Source organism: Xiphophorus maculatus, chromosome 7, assembly GCF_002775205.1.
Source record: "Xiphophorus maculatus strain JP 163 A chromosome 7, X_maculatus-5.0-male, whole genome shotgun sequence".
NCBI classification, from domain to species: Eukaryota; Metazoa; Chordata; class Actinopteri; order Cyprinodontiformes; family Poeciliidae; genus Xiphophorus; species Xiphophorus maculatus.
In genome coordinates this window covers 24,924,553-24,942,710 of record NC_036449.1, presented here as the reverse complement: position 1 = coordinate 24,942,710, position 18,158 = coordinate 24,924,553, and the positions used below count along the sequence as shown (strand labels likewise).

Genomic DNA, 18,158 nt, shown 5'->3' with positions numbered 1-18,158 from the left:
GCTCTTGTTTTTCGATTAAAAAGTTTTAAAAGGTTTGTGCTAAAATGAGGTGTATTGAAACACTTTTTTCACAACGCATGAGTCATGTGATCAACAACCACATATCGAAACTGGCAGACGAGACAAAGAAGACAACCGGAAGTGGTAGGAGGATGATGGCGTGGCAGGTTTTTAATAATTTTGCGTGAATAAACTTATTCACGTGTAATTTTAATTGCGTTTCTTATTTAATGGAAACACCATAATTGCAAAATTGTGTATTTTTGATATTAATGGAGCATCCACAAAGTTTTGTGCACATTTGTAATGGAAACGCAGGTATACTTGTAAACTATAAAGTGCAACAATAGTGCCATAAGCACAATACAATAAATTTAAAATTCAAAGCCAATAGAACAGAAATCTAAAAATGGCAAATATAAACATTTCTGATTGTTCTGTGACGCACCAACAGAGAAATTAAACCTCTAATGTTTGTTTTTGCCAGGAACTCGCTGTTTGTCCAAGACGGCACACGGCTACGCCCGTCGTCGGTTGGCCACCTGGTTGATCATGTGATCCACGCTTCGCCCAGCCTACCTGTCTTCTCCTCCAATCACAAGTCGGCGTCGTCCACGCAGGCCAACAGCATCAGCCTGGACTCGACACCGTCAGTCGAACTTTTTTGCTAATCATCATTCTCATTTGAATATTTCCATCCCTTCCTTCTTCCTTTCTTCTTCTTTTCAAAACAACGTCTTCCTCCTCGGGGAAAACATCAGCTTTGACTTGGCAGAGCATTAGTTAGATCATAATTTCACTGCTTCATAAATAAAACATCTCCTCAGAACAGCCAGCCTTTAATTTAGCAGTTACATTTTCCTCATCAGCGCTAGTCTGTCTGTTCTGCTGCGCTGACGGGTTTATTTTTGTCTCTTTAAACGTCTTTCGGTGTCTGTGGCTTCTCCCAGCAGTTCACACCCTCTCCCAGTGTCACTTAGCTTGCCCCGCTGGAAAGATGAAAAACAGCCCGTAAAATGTGTTTATAGCAGCAGAGCAGGGTGGAGGAGATTGAACAACAGGACTTAAGTAGATCTGGGTTCATCCTCAAACTGCTCACGCACTATAAAATATCTGGTAAAGTTCTTTAAGGTCCCAAATTGCTGTTTTTAAAGTCTAACGGGGAAAGTAAAGAATTAAAGAGCTGCAGCAGTTTTCAGAGCGGTGAAGTTGAAACAAAATGTCACTAATTGTCCAAAGCCAGAGCCACAATTATTGGTCTCCTACCTGTTATCCTATTTTATTTAGGATAAAATAAACTGACTAGAAACATAATTTTCTTAATACTTTCCTATCTCAAGTTGATCATAGTGTCCTATAAAGTTTTTTAAAGGAGATAATTTGAGGTAGCAAACTCTGGTCTGTTTGAAGCACAGGTGTGTTGTAAAAACTGCCAAAGTTTGAGCTTCTTAGCCACGAATGCTCCAGGGGGATCAGTTGCGAAACAAAGCATCAATAGTAAAGTGGAGAAGCAACTCAGGCCCACTGCTGAGCAGGGTGGAGGATCTGTGATGGTGTTGTCCTATTTTTCTTCCTAAGGTCCTGGAAAACTTGTAATGGTGAATGGGATCATGGACCTGTACAGATCTAGAGTCAGGAACATGGCAACTGACATCTCTGCAGATCCCACACATGCTGGACACAAATGTCTACCATTAGGTCAGCGTCATTTGCAGAAACCAGCCGCTACAGAGACAGTTTCTTCCATCAGATCGATGAGCACCCAACAGCCTGAGTACTCAGCTCCTCTGCTGTGAAAAAAACAAAACAAAAAACATATTTGCATCTTCTTTTTTTTTCCATCTTCCTCTAAAAAAACTATTTGGCTGCAAAAACATGTACATATTGTTTAACCTTATTTTATTTACCCTAAATGTATTTATTAATACTTGCGTATGTACGCTGTGAGTCCTTGAAAATCAGTCAGATTCTTCACTTTTGGAAAAACCAAACTGTTGCTGTCATCCAGAAAACTACAAATAAGTTGTCTAAACGACCAGAGTAACAATGAAATGATTAGACACAAAATCAAGCTATTTCCATGGTCATGTTAGCTCTCAGACCTAGATATTTAAAATAGAAATAGTTATCATTTGTCAAAGATATCTCTCTCTGTATTTTCCAATCTTGTTAAATATTTTTGAAAGGAATGTGTGAAATTGTTAATTGCACTAAAAAATATTTAAAGACTTATTTGGCCATCTTTAGCAGGGGTCAAATAACCTTGGGTGGCATTGCATCACACAGCATTTTTTATCAAATTCCCCAGTTTTTTCATTAATCCATCCATCTAGGGACACCCTTGACCCTAGTGAGGTTGGGCGGAGGGGGGGTTATGGTGCCTATCTCCAGCGAACGTTTCGGGCAAGAGGCATGGTACACCCTGGACAGGTCGCCAGTCTGTCACAGGGCAGCACAGAGCACACACACCACATACCTAGGGAGAATTTAGAAAGACCGATTTATCTGACAGTCATGTTTTTGGACTGTGGGAGGAAGCCGGAGTACCCAGAGAGAACTCACGCATGCACAGGGAGAACATGCAAACTCCATGCAGAAAGACCCCGGGCTGGGAATCAAACCCAGGACCTTCTTGCTGCAAGGCAACAGTGCTACCAACTGCGCTACTCCCCAGGTTTTATGATCTTGTAATCTATATTTTTCTGCATTAAAGATAATCTTTAGCACATAGCCTTATTATATTGCTGTTGTTCAATTTACAGTGGATTGAACTTCATATAAGCAGTCTGTGTTAGGCGTTTTCACTTGTTGGCATGGTAACCCTAACAGTGACAAATGATGCTTTTTCAATCCGTTCATATCCACTTTGGCTCGTTCTAATATCAGATATTTCTGCAAACCTCCCAGGAGTTTAAGGTTTAGTTATATTTTAAAGCTTCGGTGGCTCTAATGTCTATCTTTCACCAGCTCCATTATAGCGTCTGTGGAAAAGATTTGGTCCCAATCCACTTCCTTCGTAATAACCATCTGATTACTGCAGATTATAATGCTGCATTTTTTCCTCTCTGACAATTTATGTTCCTGATGGAAAAGACTAAAAATGCAACTGCAGATTTGCCATCCTGACTGATTTCCTGGTTCACCACTTTACTCAAGCCTATAATCCTGATCTTCCCAATGTTTTTCCCTGATTTTCTCTGCTGAGAGTCTACATTTCCTCTGAAGGAGAAGCAGTTACTCATTCTGCGATTCACTCAGCAACGCAGAAATTTAGATACAATACTGTGCTTTAGTTGAATCATGCTTTGGGTGTGATTGTTTCTCGAGTTATTTTGCTGATACAGCTGAAATTGTGTTTTTTTTTTAAAGCTTAGTGCTCAGTTTCTTAATCTGGTGTCTGATTAGTTTTAACTCAATCTGCTTAACAATCCTCTAAACAGATAAGATTTCTTCTTTCTTTGCATATTCTCACATTTTTTAATGTTTCAGATAAAATTTTAATATTAAACAATGATACAGATGATTCCAGACTTGTAGAATCAATAAATATCTACAACAGAACCTGTATGTCAACATGAAGTAGGCAGTAAGACCTAGAAAACTAACACATATTTAAACAATGCAGAATTAAAGAAAGCAAGGGTGCCTATTTAAAATTAAGGCTGTAAAATGTCTTAAACTTATTGAAAAAAATATTTTGGCCTTAATCACAAGTCTTAAATTTTGTTGTGACAGAACTATTTACAGTTTACCATCCTTTGTACATTTCTATTGTAACGCAGATCTCAAAAAGGCTGTAAGTCTTAAATTTGAGTTAAATTTGAAACCTGCAGAAACCCTTCTAGAAATCCTTCCTGCTAACAGCATCATCATCAATATCGATTCTTTGAAGATAATTCAATCACTCCGTCAAGTTTATTTGTACAGCACATTTCAGCAACAAGCACTTCGAAGTGCTTTACATCATAAAAACACAAAATCATAATGGACACCATACTGTCAACAATTAAGAAAACCAATAATGAAAATTAAATTTTAATGAATGCAGTGTGTCATTTATTATGCAAACTTGGATGATTTGAGTTTAATTTCCCTTTGGGAATTGATTGAATCTGAATCATTAAATGTGAAAAGTAAATGACCAGTTTTACGTAAGGCGTGCAGATGTTTGCAGATCCATTACGTATGTCTGCCTCGTGTCTGTGCGATCACAGTAAAGGAGGTGGATGTGCCATCTCGGCTCCGTCCTGCTGTGCACTGTCTCAGCCTGACCTGGTTTTGACCCATAGTAAATGTCAGCCTGTGTGCGTCTGTTTAAGACACAAAGTGGCACCAGTTGCAGCAGCCAAAACAAATGCGATGCTTTTTGACTGATGCTCCCTTCCCCCAAGGAATGCCGGTTCGTAGCCTTTTCTCCCTCACACAGAAACGCACACAGAGTGAAACGACGGGCTTTTTAACCCACAAAGGAGCGCTGCTGAAAGCTTTAACTGACTGACCATGTTGTTTCCCCCTGCGCACTAACGGTCTTTTACTGTCTGCTTGATGGAGATGGAGCGTGAGGGGTGCTTGTTTTCCTTCCCTTTGCTGCCTTTTTATTGAGGTTAATGCACTAGGACAAACAGTTATTACCTCTTTTCTGTCTATTTTTTCCTCATGCTCATTTATACTTCTTTTTCCTTTCCTCTTAAACAAATTTACAGTATGTTTGGAAATAAATTTGTATAGTAAAGACAGGCTCTACCATAACATGCAAAAGAAACATCAGCATACGCCTTGTAAATGCTTCAGTTTTTCTTCTTTTTTATTGCAAGGGTCTGCAACTTTTACAACCTAAAGAGCCATTTTTTCTTACAGGCCAGCCAAATAAAACTCGTTTAGAGCCGCAAATCTTGCACGACTTTTTGAAAACAACTTACAATCTTAGACAAATATCTGCTATAAGAAACTTAATAGTTTTACTTCAATTTTTAGGATTTGAAATAAAGGTAAACATCAAATCGAGCAAATAGATGCTGGATTTTTTTTTTTTGTAGGATGGAAAATTAAGTAAAAAAAATTAAACCTAGTTTAACTTTAGTGTAATTCCTTATGGAAATTTAATTCAAATATTGACTTCTTCATTTTTAGCCGGTTATTAAGAGCCATTGTGGAAGGACCCTGGTTCTACTGTAATATAAACATTTTCTGTCTTTTTCTTCTTCTTCAGGTCTCCCGATGGGGTAGATGGTCAACCTCCAGCTCTGCCTCCGAAGCAGCTGAGCAGGAAAACACTGAGCCAGATCATCCAGGCCCATTCGCAGCAGAGTCTCCTGGACAACCACCTCAATGAGATGTACGATGTTCCCGTCAACGCCGACAAAACCACGGTCAGTGGGCCCGATGGAAGCACTCTTAATGCCTCGCATAACATTGTTTATCTGCATATCGATAATGGGGTTGTTAGTTGACACATGAGAAAAAAGTATTAAAAATAAATGTAACTTCTGTAACAATATCACAACCTCATATAGACATAAAAAGACTGAAAAATTAAATCTTTAATTTGAGCTTTAAAAAAACTACAATATTTAGCATCTTTGCCTTGTTTCCTTAAACCAGGTTGATTTCTTGTCTGACGAACCATTTATTTATTGTTTTGGCGGTATGTGTTGGATCATTATTCCACTAAGAGATCTAGTGTTGATTCTTTTTCAACTCTGTAGCAAAGAACAGCATTTTTCTATTTAAAATCTCCTGGTGTATCAGAGTTTATGGTGGCATGCACTCTAAAAAGGCCTGTAGAAGAAAAACAGGCCCACAGCATCACATCGTAGTTCAAAGTGGAGAAGAAGTGCTTTCCCACTTGTTCATCATTTGTCTCCCACCAGAACCAGCTGTTTTTTTTTCTTGAAGAAAATTCATTCTTGTTTACATTTGTGAACATGCGGGGCAGGTTTTTATTTTCCTGGTATCACAGATTGTGTTGTTGCTTGACCTCCTACACCACCCTGATTTCTGTTCGTTTAGGCAAGATAAATGTCAGTACTTGTTTTCGCCTGGTTTATGACAGTTCCAGTTTTTCTTATCTTTACTTTCTCTGATTGTAGATATGGGCAACTTTAGTTAAGTACCTACTTCTTGAAGGCTTTTTATGACTTAAAATAAATCAGTACAGATCTGACTTTTTTTATTTTCCTTTCTTTGTTTTTTGAAGAGTTGCTCAGAGAAATGTCATATTCATAAAACAAAAACCAAGAATGTTATAGATTATTCATTAGTAATCACTGTCACTTTGATAAATTCGTAAAAACAAAAGTTAAATAAAAAAAAAACTGTGTCAGTTGCATTGACTTTCAAGAAATCTTTGAAAATGTGCTCAAATTAAAGGTTGAGTTTGTCTAAAAGATTAATTTATTGGAAGGTTTTTCACTATAAACAATGAAGCAACTTTTTACTAATTCATAGAATCTTACCCTATCAGCAGAGCAGTTATTGTTATATGCTTGTTACGTAACAATATGACTAATATATTACAAGAAATACTCATTGTTTTTGTGCAATGCTAAAATGTATTTTTTTCCAACACATTTTCTGCTTTGTGTATAAGACAATGGCAGAAAGAGAGCTTGTTTATACTTTAAAATTACCTTTGATCTGACAATAATACCTTGTAGAATATGCTTCAAAAGGTGTTGATGCTAAAATAAAAAAATGCTTACTGCTATAAAACAGCCATGCAGCTTTATGTCACTTTTTGCCCCCTGGTGGTTGAATTAGATGCATACATGTCTTTGATCTCCCTTACATCTTCAGTATTTATAACAAATGCAGGTCTCTGTGTGGATACAAGTCTAACTCTGTTGTGTTTTTAATGTGTCCTTTCAGCTGAACGGAGTCGTTCCACATGATAATCTGGTCCTGATCAAGATGAGGCCCGATGAACACGGACGTTTCGGCTTCAATGTCAAGGTTGGCTTTAATCTTGTTGTTTACCGGATTATTTCTTAGTCTGTAGTCTTTAAAAAAAAATTGGTGCGCAAATTATTGGACTTTTAACATGTGTGTTTATCTCCAGGGTGGAGCTGACCAGAAGATGCCCATCATTGTGTCTAGAGTTGCTCCGGGAACCTCAGTACGTTAACGACTGAAACATCTGAGCAGAAACCTTTCAGGACAAAAAAATAAAATCATTTTCTTACCTGTTTCTGCCTTTTCAGGCCGACCTCTGCGTGCCTCGCCTTAACGAAGGGGACCAGGTGGTTCTAATAAATGGGCGGGACATCTCTGACCACACCCATGACCAGGTGGTGATGTTCATCAAGGCCAGCTGTGAAAGCCACTCTGGAGAACTCATCCTACTAGTCAGACCAAATGGTAAATTATTTTTTACAGTAAAAACAATGCTTTTGAATTCAAATACTGAAAAAAAAAATACAGAAAAGTTAACGGTTTTATGCTGTAGTTCTGCTTTTAATAAAAAAGCACAAATCCTATTTTTCTGTATGCTGAAAGTAGTTGATAAAAGAGTTTAAAAGAGATGGTAGCATCAGAAAGATCAGCCGTACTTGACTGTTTGGGGCTAAGCTACGGATGTTGAAAGACTACGTCACACCATGATGACTGCATAATTTCTATTATATCTATGGTTGTGTGTTGCCACAACTGCAAATATATGACTGAGATAAGACAAAAATTGAAAAATTTATCCCTGAGACTGCACCTTTACAAATACGAAGCACGGTGGTGGCAGGATCATGTTGTGCAGGGTGTTTTGCTGCACAAAATAGATGGCATCAAGAGAAAAAACACAGTAAGGGGAAAAATTGAAGCAACATTTTAAGAAATCAGCTATATTGTTAGCATACTTAAAGACAACAAAGTCTATGTTTTGCAGTGGCCATCACAAAGTCCAGGTATCAGTCGATCTGTTTTGATGAATCATAAAATTGAGCTGAAAGGATTTAAAATGGTGTGCGCAAGTGAGGTTCCTCTGACATCTCAATTTGAAACCTAAAATGTATGGATTTTTTTCAAACAGTATCTTTTGGAAACTTTCATTATAGCCTGATACAGAAATCTGGTACTTTGTTAATACAACAAATATAAACTTTTGACTATAGACAAATTGTAGGACAAAATGCTTTTCTCTTTCTCATCTTGAGCTCCAGAAAAAGTTGTGTGACTTGTTTCCCTGTCTTCCAGCCATCTACGACGTAGTGGAAGAGAAGGTCGACTCGGAGCCGGAATTTCAATACATCCCAGAGAAGTCCCTGCAGGATCCCACCCAGCTCGACCATCATGCCTTGAGGGACTCCATGATGGCTCTGAAGGAAGGCCTGAGTAGTGGAGGCATTCTGGCTCAGTTTGATGTAAGGAGAGCAGGTTCACACAATCAGACTGGCCGCATGCATCGGAGAGGGAAAGGCTTATCCTGCTGATAATCTCCATCTTTGATCCCACAGCAACAGTACAGGAAGAGGCCGGGGATGACCATGCTGTGTGCCAAATTACCTCAGAACGTTTCCAAAAATCGCTACAGAGACATTTCCCCATGTACGTGTCTGTTTACTTCCTCCCCTCACACTCGCTCCTTTTTCTGCTTGTTTTCATCTTAAATTTCCTAGCTGCAACTAATCAAATTAATGGGATAAAAAAATCCACATTCTGCAGATTTTTCATTTCACCACAAAAACCTTTTTTACACAATATTAAAAATAAAATAAAAGAATTTGAATGAATAATAAATCATTTCATTCCTTTTTTTAAATAAGAAAATAAATATTTTATTGCCTAAAGTCCAATAACAGCATTACTTTAGTGAATGCTTGAACATTTGCAGCAAAGGATTTTTCATCAGCCAAGAAAATACTTCTAACATCAACACATGAAAAGCTTTCTGCTCAACTTAGCATCAGTACAGTATAGGAATAATCTGGTGAATATTTTTTGGATTAACAAATTAATAGTTTATTAACAAAAGATGCTTAATATGAATTTACAGATAAAGATTTTTCATTTTGGATTTTTATTTTTATTCAACTTTTATTTTACCAGAATAAAAATCCATTGAGATTAAAATCCACTTTTCAAGGGCTAAAGGCAGTAACAAATACAACACACACAAATGTAAAATGTATATATTGTTGTGCAGTTTTGCCTTTATTCCTGCTCTGAGTTCATTGTTCTTTCAGAAAATTGTTTTTTTTTTTTGTTTGTATCCTCCAGTTAAATATTGATGGATTACTAAATTAGTTGAGCATTATTTCAATAATCGAGTAATCACGATTAATAATTTCAGCCCTACTAACTGTGTAGCCTCACTCCTTTTATTCTCTAACAGATGATGCCACACGGGTCGTACTGAAAAGTACAGACGACTACATCAATGCAAACTACATCAATGTAAGTATCTTTCATATGTTTTTATTGTAGCTCACCTGTGATAAAGCAATACGTTAACATTCTTTCTGACATTTTCTGCTGCATGATGTTTTCCTTTGTGCAGATGGAGATTCCTGCGTCCAGCCTGATAAACCGCTACATAGCGTGCCAGGGCCCACTGCCCAACACCTGCCCTGACTTCTGGCGGATGACCTGGGAGCAGAGCTCGTCGATGGTGGTCATGCTGACCACTCAGGTGGAGAGGGGCAGGGTATGTGACACCTACATACCAAAATACCATTACACTTGTACTGGAGGTTTGATTTCAGCTTTCAGGTTTTGTTTCTGTGTGAATTCAGTTAATACCAGAGAGTTTAGAGTGTAAAAAATATAAATGTTTCCAGATGGAATCCATCCATCCATCTGTCTGTCCATCCATTCATCCATTTCTTCATTTTTCAATCATCCATCCATCCATTCATCCATTCATTTTCTATTACCTTCATCCCTTTTTCTATTGTCCATCCATCCGTTCTTTGTGCTCAGTGGATTTAATTGTCCATTTCTAAAAGTCTAAACTTCTCATGCCTGTCTCGTATGAATTGGCTGCCTCATTTATTTTCTCCCTTTTCCAAAATATTTAGTTGGAGATTGCAGTTTTATCTTTGCTGCATCTCTTCATTCATTCAGTTTCCATGGAACAAACTCATGAAAGAGTGAAACCGGCGTTATGTAACAACAACGAACGCTCCAGAAGCAGTGTTGACACCTGCAGGCTCTCAGAATAAACGCAGATCTGTGATCTGTTCGGCGCACAGATCTGACTGGAACCTTCCGTCTGTGTTTACAGGTGAAGTGTCACCAGTACTGGCCCAACCCAGACAGCAGCGCCACCTACGGAGACTTTAAAGTCACGTGCCACAACGAAGAGGGCAACTCCGCCTTCCTGGTGCGGGAGATGACTCTCTCTCACATACAGGTAACACAACACACACACACACACACACACACACTTATTGAACCAAACAGACTTAAAACCGAGGTGCATTCAGCCTGCTGAGAACCCCGAAGAGGTGTGTTGCCATAGTGACCAGTGTGGGCTGTTCTTTTTCTGGATCCCACTGCCGAGCGCCAGTCTCATGCTGTGGGAACTGGTTGCCATGACAACGCAACCACCACAGTCGGTCACGCTGCAGGAAGAGAGAGAGAGAAAAGATGAACTAACTGGAGGAACGAGGAGTGGGATGAATAATTTTTTGTTTACAAAATTGGGAATATGTAAATGAAAAGTTGGCTTTGTTACCACACATGGGCGTTTTAATGGTTCCGTGCTTTTGATGTTGCAATTCTGAACTTTAGACTGTATCTCCTGTATCTACTCACATCTCAATAGAACATATCCTGAAAAACATAGTATTTTTCATTTCTCTAGTAATTTTATGTGGTGCTTTTTTTTTTCCAGAGTGAGCAGCAGAGAGAGCTCACTCAGCTCCAGTACCTGGCTTGGCCGGACCACGGCGTTCCTGATGACTCTACCGATTTCCTGGACTTTGTGGCTCTGGTACGAAGCAAACGGGCCGGACAGGACCAGCCCATGGTGGTGCACTGCAGGTAGACAATCTCTGAATAATGACAGTAGGAAGTCAGTCATGTATTGTGCTTAGATATCCTTCAATCACATAAGTAATTTTCTTTTCCTAGTGATGTGAAAAAGAAAGCACTGCCCCTATTTAAAAGTAGAATTTTATGGAACACGACATAATTTGGCATATATTGGTAAAAGAAACCTCAATTAAGGTACAATACTTGAAATGCATGCAATGTCCTTGTTGGATTTCTATAAACTATGACATATTAGTAGTTTGCTGGTCTGGAGCACAGGTGTGGGTTGGATATCTTTGCATATCTTTCCATATCTTGGCATGGAAAAATATGCAACTGTTGGTGCCCATCAATCAGGGAAGGCTTATAAAATTCATTACAAACAATCAAAAATCCACTGTTCTGCAAAGACAAAGTTATAAATAGGTGGAAAACATTTAGGACAGCTGCCAATCATTCTATCATTTCAGAGATAGACCTGGTAATTCATTATAAAGGAGAATGTGCAATCCTAAAAAAAATATGGCAAGGAATGGCAGTATATAACATCAAGCGGTAATTGTTCTAGAAGAGCATATTAAATATTAGTTTAAGAAAACAATATTGACCAATTATGGAAGGGTTCTTATAACATGTTGGTAAAATGCCAGGACTGCAACACTGCTTTAAAATGAACCACAAGACGTTTTGGAACAATTTTCTCTAAAATGTTTAAGTTAACAGAGTGATGATGTTGGAACAAGATAAGCCATGTCAACCGAAAAACCAAACAGCTTCAAGACTTTACACCAGATGTCAGGCACAGTGGGCAATCCGCAACAGATTAAGGCAGCAAGTTATAAGCCACACCCCTTTGATTCCACAGTCCCAGGTGCATGAACAGAAAGCTCACACAGCCTCATGATCTCAGCGGATAAACATTCTGTACTAAAAAAATACTGTAAAAAAAAAAACCTTGAGGGTTTGTTAGTTAGTGTGAAATCAATACTTTTTTTTATCACAACAAATCGACTTTCACTCAAAGCACAGTTTTGTCAAAATGAACATTAAAACGTCATTTTAATAAAAAGATCATAACCTGATATTTCTGTTTTATCTTGTTTTTTCCAGCGCCGGGATTGGTCGAACAGGGGTTCTGATCACCATGGAGACGGCATTGTGTCTGATGGAGTGCGGCCAGCCTGTGTATCCTCTGGATATTGTCAGAACAATGAGAGATCAGAGGGCCATGATGATACAAACACCAGTAAGTAGACTGGCCATTGTGATCATGCAGCTGCTTCCTCCTGAGTGCATCCTTCTGTGTTTCCTTTGTTCTTTCCCTTATTTCCTCCCTTGTGTCCTTTGTTCCTTCATTTATTTCTTCATTTCCTTCTTTATTCCTTCCTTATGTTATACTCCTCTTTCATCCTTGTGTTCTTCCTTTTTAACTATTTTATGCCCTTCCTTATTTTTTTCCTTGTCTTTCTTCACATCTTTTCTTCTTTGTGACCTTCCTCCCTTTCCTTGGGTCCTACCTCTCTCTTCTTTTATCGTCTTCTTCTTTTTGTGTCCTTGTCTTTTTTTCTTCCTTGGGTCTTTTGTTTCTTTTCCTTTGTTGTACCTCTTTTCCATCCTCACGTTCTTCCTTTTTACCTTTCTTATACCCTTCCTTATACCCTTCCTTATTTCCTTCCTTGTTTCTCTTCTTTATATCTTAGCTTCTTTGCATCCTTCCTTCTTTGTAACCTTCCTCCCTTTACTTGGATCCCACCTCTCTTTTTTCCTTGTGTTTTTCCTTTTGTGTCCTTTCGTTTTTTTGTTTTCTTTCTTGGGTCTTTTGTGTCCTTCCTTACTTGCTCCCTTCCTTTTGTGTCTCCTTCCTCTTTCCTTTTATACATATTTTTTTCTTTTTTATGTCCATCTATCCATCCCAGTTTTTGGATTTTGCAGGTTCCATATTTAAATCTTTCAGCTGTGAAAATATTTGCCATAAATTCACAATGTAATGTAGTATTTCATATTAAAAAATTAACCTAAATGATGGAATGCAGGACCCTTGGAAACAGATCAGTGCTTTTAATGTTCTCTTCTGTTTTTGTGCTTTTTTCTACTCAGAGCCAGTACCGCTTTGTGTGCGAAGCCATCTTGAAAGTGTACGAAGAAGGTCTGTTCAAGCCCCAAGCAGCGGCCGTCTACCAGCTGAAGGAGAAGGCGAGGGAGGAAAAGGCTGAGGAGGAAACAAAGAAGGAAGCAAAGAAAGAGGACGTAGGAGAGCCGGAGAAAGTGGAAGAGGAAGTAGAGGCGGCTGTGGTGGAGCTTCTGGAGGGAGGCCTGGACGAGGAGGATGAGGACGACGACGAGGAAGTGGAGGTGTTGGACGTGGGGGAAGTGACGGAAGAGGAGGAGGAGGAGCCGAGCGTCGCGAGCTGCACCAGCGTTACAAGCGAGACCAGCGCGAACCCAGATCCGGATCCCGATCCTGCTGACCCCTAACCTCAGCGTGGAAGTCGCCAGGAGGAGGAGAAAACAGAAGCACTGTTGCACTTTATGCTGACAAAAACGGAAAAAAAGGACAAACATGAAAACGCTGAACTGAAACAACAAAAAAAACAGAAATCCAGCTGTGTTGAATAGGTACAGTGACGGGGTGTTTTATGATCAGGGTTGGAAGACAAGTGTACAAAGAATAAAAAAGTACGAAAAATAAAGTTTGGATTGGAAAATCGCTGTAGTGCCATAAGTCCGAAGGGGAGGGGCTTCCCCATGGATGAAAAGCTCCCCCAACCTTCATTTTTGTTGTTTTTTTTTAACCCAAAGGGGTCATCCTGTTCCCTTCTAAGCGAGTCTGCCAGACGGGCCTGCCTTTTTTAAAGTCCTTTTAGCTGATAAAGAAAGAAATCTTATCTTTTGTTCCTCAGACAGAGTATTTATTGTGTTTTAGTTTGTGTCAAACCCTGTCCACTGAACAAAAAATAGCTGTATGTTCTGTTTGTTTGTACGAGTCTACGAGCTTCATGCTATCCTGATTAAATCTTAGCTAGTGAAATTGTGCTACGCCCCCTGCTCTGTTTTTTTTTTTTTTTTTTTTTAGTTTTGAGGCTTTTCAAGGGGGAAAAAAAGCAGTGATTTAATTTATTGTATTTAGTTTGAAATCTTCCTCCTCTTTTCTTGTTTACTTTTTTGCCTCTTTTACTCAATGCTGTGGCAGGTTGGGTACTTTCTCATGCTCTGTGTTTTTGAGCTTGGACACACACAGACACACACACATTCATAGTTTGCAGTCCTCAGGGCCTTTGTTTAGTGGAGATCTTTATTTAATTTTTGCAAATATTCACAGCAGTATTCAGGTAGAAAAAGAAATAGTTACCTGAGCTAGAATTTGAACTCAACAACTGGGATCACTTCTCGTTTTTTATCCAGTCAGTGTTCCTGCTGAAGTGTCCTTGAGCCAGACACCAACAGGAAAGCCCTGCATCATTCCAGAAGAAAATCTTCTGTCTGATCAAAATAAGTTTTGCAACACAGATATTTCCAGGTATTTCATGCATTTTTCTTTTTTTGTTTCAGAGGTGGTTGAAAAGCTGCTACAAGTTTTATGCAATCAGTATTTGTTTTTTGAGGTGCATCAACAGAAGTAGTTACAGTCTTTAAAAATAAAAAAGTGGAACTCTACCTGTTTTGAACTGGGTCGTGGCAAACAGGAGCTTAGTTGACAAGAAAGACTTCAGAGGCAGCACAAACATAACATAATAATTTTTTTCCATCTGATCTTCTCCAGAGTGTTTTACATCAATTATGTTTGAGTGATGAAAAACAGGAGGGATTTATTTTTACCTCACTAGATTTTTTTTGAGAGTTTGGTAAGTTATTTTTTGATCTGATTAACTCTTGGATTTTTCTGGAAACCCCTGCAGCTCTGTGTTGCTTTTGGGTGTGTATGTGTGCGTGAAGTCTTATTTGTGTTGCTCTGTTTCCTTCCTTCGGAGGACTTGCAAAATATAAATAATTTTCCCTTTTTAAAATCACAAATGTCAGTTTGTTTTTTGGATTAGAAATGCACACGTTAAAGTCGAAGTAAAAAGATGCATGGGTTTCATTTATTAATAAAGATAACTGTGGTGTTTATTTGTATGCATCTTAGTAAATACTACAACTCACTCTACCTTCAGTTAGTGCTACTAGTATTTTAGGGTATTTTTTTTTTACCAGCTGTTCAAACATGGGGAGTAAATTCTTCTTTTCAAATCAACTGAAGCTCAAAAAGAGGGATGAGAGGGTCTGTGAAGATACATTTTTAGACCTTAAACCTAGAAGAAAACAATTTTCTCAACTGTAGTTAGGTCTAGACTTTGATGAGGCTATTTTTGAACAGGATTTAAACAGCTCCATCTATTTTCCAATCAGCCACAACCAGCTTCCTTGTCTCAGTTTAAGAAAAGCATGCCCACAGCATAACGCTTCCCCCACCCAGGTTTACTATATTTACAGTATTAAGATTTTTTTCACACGTAAGCTAGATATTCAGCTTAAACTGGCTCACCTTCTTCCACTTGTTTCCAAACCGCTTTCTTGTTGCCTCCAGTTTGTTCTTGAGCATACTTGCATAAACCCCAGAGAAACTATACTCTGCTTAACTTACACCAGTGGACTCTACTTAAAGAAAGTCTCTAAATTTCTCTTATTTTCTGATCACCGTTAATCACTCTGCTAACCATGAATCATTTATCTTCTTGTCAATTATGCACAGCTTTGTATTGGCCTATTGTTTAAAAATACCAATTACATTGAGTTCCTTGGTTGTAAATTGAACCAAAAAAATTTTAAACTTCAAATATTCATAAACTTTTGAATATTCTTACAAGGTACTCCACCTCCTCTTTGCACAAAATTGGAAAAATGCATCCGAATCCACCCGAGTCTTGCTTGAGAAAATATTTACACAGTGTTTGAGTCCTCCTTTTTCAGAGAGCTGAATCATAATTTTAAGGATGAACAAAGAGCTGCCATCCTCTTCCACTTTTTATTTATTGCTTAAGCTTTCCCTCTAGTGTGTCACCCTCCCAAATTCAGCCCAGCATCCTTCAGTCATCTCTGTGTAGCCCACACAGCATCCATTCTCCTCATTCTTTCCACCCAGATGCCTCTGTTTTCGGTTCATTGTACACAGATCCCACTCTCTCTGCATGGCCTCAAGGCAAAATGACACATCTGAGCAGAGTACGCCGGGTCCAGAAGCACAGCTCAGTTTTAAACCAGCTAATCAATGGCTTGCTAAAGAAGTGGTTTTAACTGTTTTTGTTGATGTGCGTGTATGTGTGAGAGAGAGCTTAAAGCTGCAAATCGGCTTAAAAAGAAACTGAACAAAAGCAGAAAAGTTCCATAATTTGTCTGGAATTTTATAATTTAAGTGGGGGTTTAAGGTACTGATTGATAGAAGTCGGGAAGAGACGAGATGTGGGGAGGGTTTCAGTTTGTTGTATTTTTGTAAAAAACTAATATCAGTTTTAATTGGTTAGGAGAAGGGGACAGCACTTTGTAGAGAGGCTGGGTGGGCAGGTAGTGCTACTGAACATAAAAAAGCAGATCTAAGAGACGTAAAGCATTGTTAAAATAAGTACTTTTATTCTTAATTTATCGTTTTTCTTTGAAAATGGGACACCTGTAATGAACAAAGAAGAGAGCTCCTAATGACACAGTGCCACTTGTTCATTTTGTGTAAATATTACTAGACCATGTAAATACAATGTTGTATATGAAAAAAACTTTAAAATAAAAGGGAAAATCATTTGTGAGCAGAAAAATGGTTTTATTTTTATTTGGATGATTCCAAATGTGACACAAATGCTGTGTAATTCAAAGTTTTGTTTGTTTTATTTCAATCTAAAGCAGCGAGTGTATATATTTAATGAACCACAAAGTGTTTTACCGTACTATAACCTTTGGTTTATTTCCTACTTGTGTCATAAAAAGATGCTTTTGTCCTCAGTTGCTCGTTTTTTATCTGGTATTATGGTTTTATGGTGCTTTGGACATGTCTATAAGCTTGATTCTGAACAATTAAAGCTTGTCTGTCAAAGCATGGAGATGTGGCTTCAGATCACATTGCTTTTCCAGACTATAAAAATCAGATTAGGCAACATCCATCAGCTCATGAGAAAGATTGGATCACAACTGAAGACTTCAATTAATTACAAAAAAATCATGGATTCTTTGAGTTACAAAGCAAATATTGGTGGTAGAACAGCATATCTAGATATTTTAGAGGGATAAATCAAACAACTTCAGAAATATTAAATATAAAATTTTTGAAGAAAGTTGTTTCAAATTAACAGATAGGGACAATGTGGAATATAAAATGTGGAATATACACCATTAGGGTGTATATTGGTCAAAAATGCAAGTCTGGGTGTACATTAGCAATATACACCATTAGGGTCCCAAATAGGTTAGACTAATTATTATTTTCTTACGCATTCATTCTCCTTGTCAATTTTGACTTGGGAATTTAGTTTAAAGAAATTACTTTGGAAGCTGTTGTTAAAAAGCAGTCAGGTAAGTGTCAGGATACATGTTTTCCAAACAGGACTCCATTAAGAATCCAAACTTTATCTGTTTGGAGTTGTGATGTTTTGATTGCTTGTTATAATCTCAGGTTTTATTATTTTTTATTATTGTTATTACTATTTTTGGCCAAAATATTGTACCTGCATCTACAAAAGACATATCTGACCTATTAGTCCTTTCAAGTACTGTTTAACCAGGATTGATATTATTTAATACTCTTATACAATTAGTTTCCAAATTATTATTAAAGAAATCTAAGTCATTTGAAGGAAGGCATGCAAAAAAAAAATAATCAAGGAATAAATTAATGTCTAGAGCAAGGACTCGCACTTACTGTTACCTAAGCAAATAGTTACTAAACATGAAATATATATATATTTCATTTTATCTTATAAATAACTAATAAAAATATATTCTGAGTGCCTGTAGAGTTAGAGGCACTTGTAGTTTAACAGTTTAATAATCTTGGGTAAAGAGCAATGCACTGATTTAAATAAATACAATGCGTACATAAACCTCCTTCAGAAACCATCCAGAGATGTCTAAAGAGTGATTCCTTCAGTTGATCAGTAGAAGGTGCTGCTGCCACATGAAGCTGATGCACATAATTTCTGGCTAAAATGTAATAAATAGAAAGGAAATGCCTT

At 37.9% G+C, this 18,158-nt stretch overlaps 1 protein-coding gene across 1 annotated transcript in view; it reads left to right on the top strand.

The window, feature by feature from the left end:
• ptpn4 (protein tyrosine phosphatase, non-receptor type 4) overlaps positions 1–16,236 on the top strand; it is a 79,418-nt gene extending 63,182 nt beyond the window's left edge. Inside the window, exons 15-27 of the mRNA XM_023337115.1 lie at positions 488–649; positions 5,210–5,369; positions 6,868–6,951; positions 7,058–7,114; positions 7,200–7,356; positions 8,185–8,351; positions 8,445–8,535; positions 9,323–9,384; positions 9,488–9,634; positions 10,214–10,342; positions 10,826–10,974; positions 12,076–12,211; positions 13,063–16,236. Of these exons, the coding sequence (XP_023192883.1) occupies positions 488–649; positions 5,210–5,369; positions 6,868–6,951; positions 7,058–7,114; positions 7,200–7,356; positions 8,185–8,351; positions 8,445–8,535; positions 9,323–9,384; positions 9,488–9,634; positions 10,214–10,342; positions 10,826–10,974; positions 12,076–12,211; positions 13,063–13,440 (1,879 nt within the window). The 3' untranslated portion in view covers positions 13,441–16,236. The remainder of the gene's footprint in view (positions 1–487; positions 650–5,209; positions 5,370–6,867; positions 6,952–7,057; positions 7,115–7,199; positions 7,357–8,184; positions 8,352–8,444; positions 8,536–9,322; positions 9,385–9,487; positions 9,635–10,213; positions 10,343–10,825; positions 10,975–12,075; positions 12,212–13,062) is intronic.
• Positions 16,237–18,158: the final 1,922 nt, after the last annotated feature.